This window comes from Phoenix dactylifera, chromosome 1 (genome assembly GCF_051530095.1).
Source record: "Phoenix dactylifera cultivar Ajwa chromosome 1, Ajwa_hap1_PhDact_Kaust_v1.1, whole genome shotgun sequence".
Taxonomy (NCBI): Eukaryota; Viridiplantae; Streptophyta; class Magnoliopsida; order Arecales; family Arecaceae; genus Phoenix; species Phoenix dactylifera.
This window is the reverse complement of record NC_143190.1, coordinates 2134657-2145423: the sequence shown is the minus strand read 5'-3', so window position 1 is coordinate 2145423 and position 10767 is coordinate 2134657. Positions and strand designations below refer to the sequence as shown.

General features: G+C 42.2%; 2 protein-coding genes across 2 annotated transcripts; one reads left to right on the top strand and one right to left on the bottom strand.

Moving 5' to 3' along the window:
* The first annotated feature begins 681 nt into the window (after positions 1-681).
* LOC103705714 (tubulin alpha-1 chain) lies at positions 682-3940 on the top strand. Its single transcript, XM_089929058.1, has 4 exons — positions 682-917; positions 2306-2540; positions 2684-3054; positions 3141-3940. The coding sequence occupies exons 1-4, from the start codon at positions 825-827 to the stop codon at positions 3795-3797; spliced, it is 1356 nt and encodes a 451-aa protein (XP_089785184.1). The 5' UTR covers positions 682-824; the 3' UTR covers positions 3798-3940.
* A 2165-nt stretch (positions 3941-6105) lies between these two features.
* Positions 6106-8906, bottom strand: LOC103705715 (dnaJ protein homolog). The gene is made up of 6 exons (XM_008789539.6): positions 8443-8906; positions 7636-7798; positions 7387-7525; positions 6998-7274; positions 6708-6906; positions 6106-6619 (listed from the first exon to the last, which is right to left on the bottom strand). The coding sequence occupies exons 1-6, from the start codon at positions 8590-8592 to the stop codon at positions 6300-6302; spliced, it is 1248 nt and encodes a 415-aa protein (XP_008787761.1). The 5' UTR covers positions 8593-8906; the 3' UTR covers positions 6106-6299.
* Positions 8907-10767: the final 1861 nt, after the last annotated feature.

Here is a 10767-nt window from a genome sequence, read left to right as displayed (position 1 = left end):
AGACTACGGCACAAAGCTACACCCAGTCTATCCTACCGAGCATGAGAATAATCTAGAGCTTTGGCTTGCCCGCGATGCACCATAAATTGATGTCGTTCGTTGATTATTTTCTAAATTTTGTTATGTTTGTGCCAGGAGTTTTGAGCTGAAGAAACAAAGTTGCAGTAGTAGGGCTGCTGTCAACTTACCGTGGGAGGAGAAAGCTAACATGTTGCAGTAGAAATAGCTACCCGAGTTTGCCTGAAGGCAGCAATAAATAAAAATATAAATAATCACTAGAGTAAGATATTTTTAAAGCAAAAGGCCGTTGAAGCGTCGCATCACGCACAACTACAACTGGCTCACCCGTTAAACTGCCCCGAAGGTACAGATTACCCAAACCAACTCCGATTTCTTCACCCGCTAGATCTGGATCAGACGAGACCAGCGCGAAATGGACCAACCTTGAACGGAATGGTGGTTCCGTAATTTAATATAACTTTCAGCCCCCTTTGAAATCGAAATCAAACAGCGAGCGGCAAACTTAGGCACAAGAACGTGACGTTTAACGGCGCCAGGTTGGTTTAGCTTCTCTCTCTCCGCTGCCAGCCGTCCGTTTCATCACGGCCAACGACTTCCGTTAAAGAGAACACCCTGGCCTCCCCGTCCCCCCCGCTCCACTCCTCTACAAAACGAGAGGCGAGGCGAGGGGGGTGGTGGCATCGGAAGGCGTCTTCGTACACGCCGGCCTTCAAATCTCTCGTCTTCCTCTCCTCTCCTCTCTTTCGCCTTCTCGCCGTAGTTTTCTAGCTCTCTTTCGCTTCCTTTTTTTCTTCTTAGCGAAGATGAGAGAGTGCATATCGATCCACATCGGGCAGGCCGGTATCCAGGTCGGCAATGCCTGCTGGGAACTTTACTGCCTCGAGCACGGCATCCAGGTTCGATGTCTTCCTTAGATCTGCCTCGATCTGTTCTATTTTTCTCTTCTTTTGGATGATTTTCTTGGTTCTTTTGGTTTTCTTCGATTTTTCTCGATAGATTGATGTTGATTTGTTCTATTCTTGTCGGATTATGCTCAGATCTGGGTTCTTGTGATGAAATAGCTGGAAATGTGGCAAATGTGTGTTTTACTTTTGTTTATCACAGATTTTTCTCATGAAATTTGTTTGTCCCTCGATCTTTTCTTTGGATCTACCACAATCGGTTTCGTTTCCGTGTTCATATGTGCATTTCTTGAGTTTTGGACCTTTTTTTGGCTGGCGATGGCTCGATCTATTTCGTCGAATGGTTATCATTCTTGAGATTCTTGGTAGGTTTGTGGTCGGATCTAGGATTTTTTGGATTAATTAGTCGGAGATCTTTAGGAACTGTAGGTCTCCCCGTAGTTAATGGTTAATGTAGCTGCTCTAGATCTTAGATCTAGGGTTTTGTAGGCATCATCACCGCAGATCTGGCGGAATGAAGGGTATTCCTTCAGATCTCGGCGTTTCATATGGCGTCTTCTTTTTTATTTTTGAAAATGCAAGTTTCCCCGTCTTTGAGATCTGCCACCGTCTCATTCTCATTATAATTTTGCTTGATCTGAATCGCCAAACCCTCTTGCAGTGTTTTAGTTCTTTTTCTTCACATGGAGCTGTAGATCTAGTCCTATCTATTGCTATTTTTAGCAGATCCTGTAAACTGAGTATTGTATCCTTAGATCTAGGCATTTGATGACTATCTTCTGCTTTGTGGATAATTTGGTGCCCAATTTTGTGTCTTTGAGACTGTCAAATCTTGTTACCTTCTTGATTTGCCGTGATTTGAAGTTGTTTGCCCATTTCTTTACTGGATCTTTAGTCTGATCTGTGAATGCTGTTCTCTGGGACAATGTGTGCCGAATCTATGCTTTCATTCCCTTAATCATCTCTTCTAATCCATGGTTATCATCAGCATTTGTAGGTCATGTGCAAATTTAGCATTTATTGATGATGTCAAATGCCTTGTTTATATCTATAATTTTGTTCGCTATGGATCTTCTAAGAGTGATTTTTTTTGTTCTTGCCTTCCTTGCTTTGTTGTTTTATACCAGTTTATATATGCTACAGAGAAATTGAATGCATGTCGTACTTGACCTACATATAAACATGGTGTCTTTACATTGTTCATCACGACAAATTCATAAACATATATGCTGTACTTGTGCGATCCTTTTTTTTGGTTTTAGCCATTTTACTTCGAACAAAGATTTGCATCCGTTTTCCTTCCTTGGTTTGGTAATGCTCTGCACTGTTAGTTTTCTTTTTTCTTTCTTTTTTTCCCCCTCTAACTCTCTGCTTTCTTGCAGCCTGATGGCCAAATGCCCGGTGACAAGACCATCGGCGGTGGTGATGATGCATTCAACACCTTTTTCAGTGAGACTGGTGCTGGAAAGCATGTCCCTCGCGCTGTGTTTGTTGATCTGGAACCCACTGTGATTGATGAAGTGAGGACTGGAACCTACCGCCAGCTCTTCCACCCTGAGCAACTCATCAGCGGCAAGGAGGACGCTGCCAACAACTTTGCCCGCGGCCACTATACCAGTAATCTCCCCATTCCTTCATCCCTTGATAGATTTTCTGTGCATTCCTAGTTTTTCTTTTCAAATACCTAATAATATATATATATATATATATATATATATATATATATATATATATATATATATATGCTCGCATTTTTGCAGTTGGTAAGGAAATTGTCGACCTCTGCCTTGACCGTATCAGGAAGCTTGCTGATAACTGCACTGGTCTTCAAGGCTTCCTTGTATTCAATGCCGTTGGTGGAGGCACTGGCTCAGGCCTGGGCTCTCTTCTCCTTGAGCGCCTGTCCGTCGACTATGGCAAGAAGTCGAAGCTTGGCTTCACTGTGTACCCCTCTCCCCAGGTCTCCACCTCCGTCGTCGAGCCCTACAACAGTGTTCTGTCCACCCACTCCCTCCTCGAGCACACTGATGTTGCTGTGCTTCTTGACAATGAAGCCATCTATGACATCTGCAGGCGCTCCCTGGACATCGAACGCCCTACCTACACAAACCTCAACTTGTCTCTCAGGTCCGCTCTTGCTCCTCATTATAAAATGGCCTGGTCTCTTTTGAATTCGTCTTTGACGGTTTCTGATTTCGGTCTCGTTGGTACACGCAGGTGATCTCATCTCTGACTGCATCTTTGAGGTTTGATGGTGCCCTGAATGTGGATGTTACTGAGTTCCAGACGAACCTGGTCCCCTACCCAAGGATTCACTTCATGCTTTCCTCGTATGCTCCCGTTATCTCTGCGGAGAAGGCCTACCATGAGCAACTGTCTGTTTCTGAAATCACCAACAGTGCTTTCGAGCCGTCTTCCATGATGGCAAAATGTGACCCTCGCCATGGGAAGTACATGGCTTGCTGCCTCATGTACCGAGGAGATGTGGTGCCCAAGGACGTGAATGCAGCGGTTGCCACCATCAAGACGAAGCGCACCATCCAATTTGTTGATTGGTGCCCAACCGGCTTTAAGTGTGGTATCAACTACCAGCCACCTACTGTTGTGCCTGGCGGTGATCTGGCCAAGGTGCAGAGGGCTGTGTGCATGATCTCCAACTCCACCAGTGTTGCTGAGGTCTTCTCCCGCATCGACCACAAATTTGACCTCATGTATGCCAAGAGAGCCTTTGTTCACTGGTATGTTGGTGAGGGCATGGAGGAAGGTGAGTTCTCTGAAGCTCGCGAGGACCTTGCTGCACTGGAGAAGGATTATGAGGAAGTTGGGGCGGAATCCGCTGAGGGTGAAGAGGGCGACGAAGGTGATGAATATTGAGCGGCGGTCTGTTACTCTTCTATCTTTTGTTTGCTTCTGTGGTTCCCCATCTTTTTCATGTTTGTTGTCCGTTAGTTGTGGCTGTGTGTTCCTTTGCTTTCTTGGCCTGGTTGCTAATACTTTAAGCATTTGTACTGTTTGAATGTTGCTCTCGCTGGAGTTTTAATTTATAAAAAAGTTTTATTATTAAAAAAATAAAACCAATCTTATCTTCTGTGTTAGAACTCTTTTCTTTCTTAGTCCCATATTGGATATGTGAATACACGTTTTCTTAAATAGAATTTCTTTTCCAGGAGGGTGACCATGAGGAGAATAAGATCAATTTGAACAATATCTACTTTATGGGACGTCGTCCACATGGGACGACGTGCGCATAGGACGTCGTACTTTGGACGCAGTTCCTCATAGAACTTACGATGCGGACGTATGTCCGCATGGACATTACTATGCGGAAGACGTCCTTACGTCTGCATAGACGTTCCTATGCGGACTCCATCCGCATAGATTTTACGATGCGGACACTGTCCTCATAATTTATGAACGGGACATCTTCCGCGTAGATTTTACTATGCGGTCATCATCCGCAGAGACATTATTATGCGTATGCATATACGACCTCATAAAAGTACTATGATGATGATTCCCGCATAGATATTCATATGCGGACGACTAACCCGCACAGAGTCCAATGCGCACGCAGGTCAGCAGATATATCCTTCCTGTGCGGACGCATAGGCATCGTTATGCGCAAGATGCATCGTTATGCGCAAGATGTCCTCATAGACATCATTATGCGGAAGACAGCATCATAGACAGTACCATGCGGATCGTGTCCGCATGGACAGTACCATGCGGATCGTGTCCGCATATGCATGCTATGATGTGTTGTCCGCATAGGCTTACTACGCGGATCACGTCCGCATAGGCATCACTATGCGGAAGACCGCATCATAGACAATACCATGCGGAACATTCCGCATAGACAGTCTTGCGGAACAGTCCGCATATGCTTGTTATGAGGTGTTGTCCGCATATGTTTACTATGCGGAACACATCCGCATAGGCTTACTACGCGGATCACGTCCGCATAGTCATTATGTCGCGGTCCGTGTCCGCATAGACAATATTATGCGGTTCATGTCCGCATAGGAATTATTATGCGATGTTACCTTGCGTCCGCATAATACGTACTATGCGGATGATTCCGTATGGATATTCCTATGCAGACGACTAGCGGACAAACCGTCCTATGCGGACGCAAGGCCGATATATATATATATATATATATACTTTTCTATGCGGAATCATGTCCACAGAGATACGTTTCAATGGTTTTAATCTTATGTGTGACTTTCTTTTCATGAACCTGAAGTAAGCTAAAGATATATATGAGCAAGCGACATGAGGTGACACTCACAGGCGTACATGCGAGACCGCTGCCACCGGGCTTGAGAACTAAAGCTAAAGCTAAGGATTTTTTTTTTTCTTCTCCTATTACTCTTAGATTTTCACTTCAAAATCCAAAATAAAATAAAAATGTTGTGCTATTTGTATGATAAAAAAAAACTATACTTTTCCCAATACAGCATTTTTTTTTGGAAATACATACGTTGTAATTTTAAAAATATAACACTGATGGTAAGCCTTGGCTGTTGGACGTGGCACCTTGCCGGTGGTCTGTTCATTTTGTTCATTTCTAACACTTTCTATTTTCATAAATTCTACGTTTTAACGACCACTGAAGCGACAACGCCCGCCACTTGAGACCACTTCGAGCAGTGCTGCGGGTCTTCTTCACAAGAACACAACGCCCGCCACTTGAGACCACTTTCAGCAGTGCTGCGGGTCTTCTTCACAAGAACACACAACGCCCGCCAATTTCTGCCTGCATAACCTTCCCTAGTTAAAAAAAGATAAACAGCACTCATATGAATCAAATTAGAGGGGAAATAATAATCCCGGCTCCATCATGGATTGAATCAAAATCAACAGACTTGAATAATAAGCTCCGGCAACTGCTTTATCTTTAACAAGATCAGACCAGCCCGCATTTCACACCCAACTCTTATTCCAAACTCAGCAAGTACGCATATATCTCTAAATGCCAAAGATTTTAGTTTGCGCTACAGGAGGCTTTCAAAGCAACCGTGCATAACTTTGTTTTCAGCATGCGTCCATATTTCCAGTTACCAGAATTTCAGATTGACTATAAAACAACCTTCAAACGCTGGCGAGAGTTTGATGAAGGATTTATGGCATCTTTCACAACAATCAAAACCGAAACACAATTTTAAAGACAGACACCATATATAAAAATAAAACATTTAGAAGGAAAGGGTAAAGATTAAAGCATTCAACAGATAACCAGAATTCACCAGTTTACTGTATAGTTACCACAGCAAGATGAATACCACATCAGCAAATAGGGAGCAACGACTCCAATAATAGCCAGCAAAATTAGTCTGTAGACGTGGGCATTGAACCAGAAAGGGTATTGCTCTCTCACTGTTGAGCGCACTGCACCCTCTGGGCACCACCATGAGCCTCCTCATCCTCCTCATATGCCTCCTGAGCTTGGGCTTGCTTCCTCCTCATCTCCTCCTCTATGTTAACATCATGAAGAGTAGTCTCCTCGCACTCATCCAGCTCCATGTCCGTCATCTGGGAAACAGGCCTTGGAGGAAGCACGGCTTCAAGGGCTTTGCACTGCTCAGGCGCCAACGAATCTGGGAAATCCACAGTGAAGTGGATGTAGAGCTTTCCCCTCATGAAGGGCCTCTGGTAAATCGGCATCCCCTCATCATTTATGGCCTTGAATTGATCTGTTCAGCAATCAACAGATGGTTAGAATAAAATGCATCAGGCTGCCCCCTCTCCTCGCACTAGATTATTCTACACAGTTCGCCTTACCAGGCTTGACAATTTCCCCTGGGTTAGACTTGATAAGCAGCTGCCTGTTATCCAAATGAGTCAAGACAAACTGGAAGCCACACAGGGCTTCAGTGAGGGACAGCGTGCTCTCATAGAAGAGATCATCGCCCTTTCTTTTGAACTTGGGATGATCCTTCTGTTGGAGCACAAACACAATGTCTCCCGTAACCGTATCAGGCTGCATACAAAATTCACCAGCATCAAGCATCAAATTTCTGATGACTCTTACACGAAGCTCAAATAGGTCTTCCATGCAAACAAGAACATACCGCTTCATCTGCCTCTCCAGGGAAGGTTATCTTCTGGCCATTCTGCATGCCCTTCTCGACCACGACCTCGAGAACTTTCTTCTCCTGCACAACCTTCTCACCTTTGCACTGCGGGCACCTATCCTTCTCATTGATGGTCTCTCCAGTTCCCTTGCACTCATTGCATGGGTGCTGCATCTGTTGAATCATCGAAGGTCCCAGCTGACGGATCGAGACCTTCATACCTGAACCCTGACAACCAGAGCATTTCATGGAAGCTCCGGATTTTGAACCCTTACTGCCATCCGAATTAGGATGCGCACGCACGTTAGGAACAATGATCGAAAGCTACCCAAAGCTAGAAAACAACGCATAGCAATGTTAGCAGCGGAGAAAGGAAGAGAGATTACCCCTTGCACTTCTGGCAGATGACATTTCGTGAAAGAGAGAGCTTCTTTGCTGTCCCATTGTACAGATCTTCCAGAGAAACCTTGAGGGGATGGATCACATCTTCTCCCCTCCTCTGCCTTCGGCCCCGGCTGCTTCCACCTATTCATTCATCCAAGCCAACATCATAACCATAAGCAAGATCTTCCCCCATTAGAGAACAAAATTATCTTACGCTCTCATCTAGCAAGGGACAGACAGACAATGTTTACCTCCAAAGGGGTTTCCACCGAAGAAAGATTGGAAGATATCAAATGGGTCGTGGCCACCTCCACCGCCCATTCCTTCCTTGAGGGCATCCTCACCATACTGATCATAGATCTCACGCTTCTCAGGATCACTCAGAACCTCATAAGCCTGGGCCAATTCCTTGAACTGAAAGAGAGCAACATAATTTCCAGGTCATCTTCCATCCAGGGCACTACTAGCCATTAACAATTATAAAGAATACATCCAACAATCACAGCAAAGTCCCTTTTTTCTCATATAAAACACTTCATACATAAGGCTTGAAACATCTAAGTGAAAGAAAGAAAAAAAAAAAGCAAAACTAGGTATTACATAAACAAAGATTAATTATTTTTAATAAATCTAAAAGGTATCCGAGGAAAAATTTTAGTAGAAAGCCAAACATCCATGCCTAAATCATCTCAAATAAACTAAATATTTGAAACAAATTCCTAATACAAAGACATAAAGATTGTTCTGCGTCACACGATGAAACCTGATCTCCTCCTGGCTACGTCGGCCCCAATTTCCCCTCAAGATAATCATTAGCATCACCAAATTATCATGAAAAACCTAATTGTTCCCACTTTCCATAAAAGATCTCCAGAGATCCATCAAAAGATACAAGAAACAAACAAATAAATGATCCAAAAAAGCGAAATTTCCTAATATCGACGTGAATCAGACGTCATCTCCAACTATTCAGCCGCCGATCCATAGATCTATGAATGCCGATCAGATCAAGAGAGTCTACAAACGATCTAAAGACAAAGGGATCAACAAATCGTTACCTTCTCGGGGTCGCCTCCCTTGTCCGGGTGGTTCTTGATGGCGGCTTTCCGATAGGCCTTCTTCAGGTCATCCTGCGACGCGCTCTTCGAAACCCCAAGGATCTCATAGTACCTTGTGTTATCGCTCTTCTTCGGCGCCCTCCCGAACATCTTCTATCGCCCAAAAATCCTCACCTAAATCTCGATCCAAAGAACGAAACACTCAACCGATCTCGATCAAGAAGGGAAAGCGGAGAACCCTCTAGGCGTCGCGAGCGAAGGGATTCCGATGGCTTTAGGTCAAGGGGGTTGATGATATAAGGGCGGGTCGGTGGGGAGGGCGGTCGAAAAGAAGACTCCAGAAGCTCCTTTCCTTCGGGGGCGAACGAGAACTGTGTCCGTCGGATGGTTATGGACGGATGGGATTGCAGTTCTAGAGTTTTCTTGGTTGTCGATGGCGCTTCTGGTCTTTTCGTGGAAGGTGTGGTGTGAGTCCTTCACGGACTGCGAGTTTGTATTAGCCGATCAGGTGGGAACACCCGTTCTGCCGCCTCATGGATGACACGTGTCATAATTGATTGGCTTGGGAATAAGATAGCAGCGTGCGCTGCGACACGTGCGAAACGTGTGGCTGGAGCCTGGAAGCACCGGTGGGGCTGGAACCGATGGTTGTTTAATGAAGAGTAATGCCTGTTTAGTATCATATTTTTTTAAGAAAATAAAAATTATTTTTACTACTTCTCAAAAAAAAAAGAGGAGCAAAAAAATTTTACTCACTTTTTTAAAATAACCCCTTTAACTTCTCTTAAGCATTTCAAATCCCCCAAATGCCCCAACTCTCTTTAATTTTCTATCATTCCGCTTCCTTCCCAACTCCTTCCAAGATCCTGACAATCTTATATCCACCACCTCCTTCTTACCCTGCTTATTCTTATATATGACCTTTTTATTTCTTGTGTTTCTCTTTTTATCATTACTAGCCTCCTTGTCCTCAATGCGCATACCTCTTCGACACCTCCACCAGGGCTTCCATCACTCGCGTCCTCAACTCCCTCTCCCACTTCTCCCCCACCCTAATCGTGCTCTCTAATTGCCCCCATACAATAATCACCAACTTCGCCAAGGGCACAAGGCTGGTGGCATCCTCAGATGTCTCTTCCTCTATCTCTGGCCTCATTTACTAAACATATTTTTAGTTTTATTGTTAAAAGATAATAATAACTACCAAAATATGTTTCTATTGTGAAAAGTTTGAAAAAAAGAAACAGAATTTATGTTTCTAATTTTGTTTAAAAAAAAGTAAAAATATTACAAGATTGCAACCTAAATATTGTTGAAAAATCAGTTACATCTATCAATTAGTGTATTAGTAAAATAATTCCTGGTGGAGTTAAAAAAATTATCAAAATATTGAAAATAATTTAAATAAAATAAGTTGAAAGACTTGATATTTAATTATTTATATATATCAAAAGAATTTACCAAATAAAACATAATGAATTTATACAATGGCAACAAAATACTAGATATCGGGTAAATTAAAATAAAAAATAAAGATTTCATTTTTCCTCTTAAAATTTAAAGAATTTTGAAAAATCAATGGTTTAAAAAAAATTGAATAAAAAATGATGAAAATACCGAAAGAATGGAAGTACTAAAGATAAAAAAGGGAAAAAAAGTGGCTTTGCCAATACTTGACCTGATTCTCACTCAACTTCCTAAAGTAATAGCAATTGGTCATATATGGGTCACAATTAAAATTAGAACTCAAAAAGAGTTAAGTATGTATCTCATTAAATTGAACATAAGTCTAAATTAAGACTTGATCTCAAATTGGATTCATCATGGATCTCATGAAATTGAACCCAATCTACTTGGATATACAAAAAGTTGAGTTCATCCGGTCCAAAAAGTTAAATAGTTTAAGTTCAACTTTAAAAGGTAGTCATGGTTTGCTTAAGATCTAACAAAAAAAAAATCTATCATGATCCATATCAAACGTTGAGTCGAATATTTCTCTAAATCTTAGGATACTAAATATATACTTATGTATTAAATATTATGGTTGTATTTGGAGGTTTTGGATTCAAAAATATGATTTTATTTTTCATGATTTGAAATATTTAAATTTTAAAGAGTTGACATTCTTTTAGGAGGTGTTTGATTGTGATTATAAAAATGTCTACTCAAAACAAAAACATTTAGTTTTGTGATTTGAAAATATTTTCGATATTTTGTTGCACAACTATAGATTTTGTATTATAAAATCATATTAGTATTTCAAAAATTTAAAAGTATCATGATTTTTCTGAAAATCCAAATACACCAATAACTATTATATATCGT

Bases quoted from the DNA above. Each gene is read 5' to 3' on its own strand.
- LOC103705715 (XM_008789539.6), bottom strand. From the start codon at position 8,592: ATGTTCGGGAGGGCGCCGAAGAAGAGCGATAACACAAGGTACTATGAG. The intron at 6,907-6,997 runs GTATGTTCTTGT...TTTTGTATGCAG, and splicing joins CTGGAGAGGCAGATGAAGCG to CCTGATACGGTTACGGGAGA. The intron at 6,620-6,707 runs GTAAGGCGAACT...ATTGCTGAACAG, and splicing joins AGGGGAAATTGTCAAGCCTG to ATCAATTCAAGGCCATAAAT.
- LOC103705714 (XM_089929058.1), top strand. From the start codon at position 825: ATGAGAGAGTGCATATCGATCCACATCGGGCAGGCCGGTATCCAGGTC. The intron at 918-2,305 runs GTTCGATGTCTT...GCTTTCTTGCAG, and splicing joins GCCTCGAGCACGGCATCCAG to CCTGATGGCCAAATGCCCGG. The intron at 2,541-2,683 runs GTAATCTCCCCA...GCATTTTTGCAG, and splicing joins TGCCCGCGGCCACTATACCA to TTGGTAAGGAAATTGTCGAC.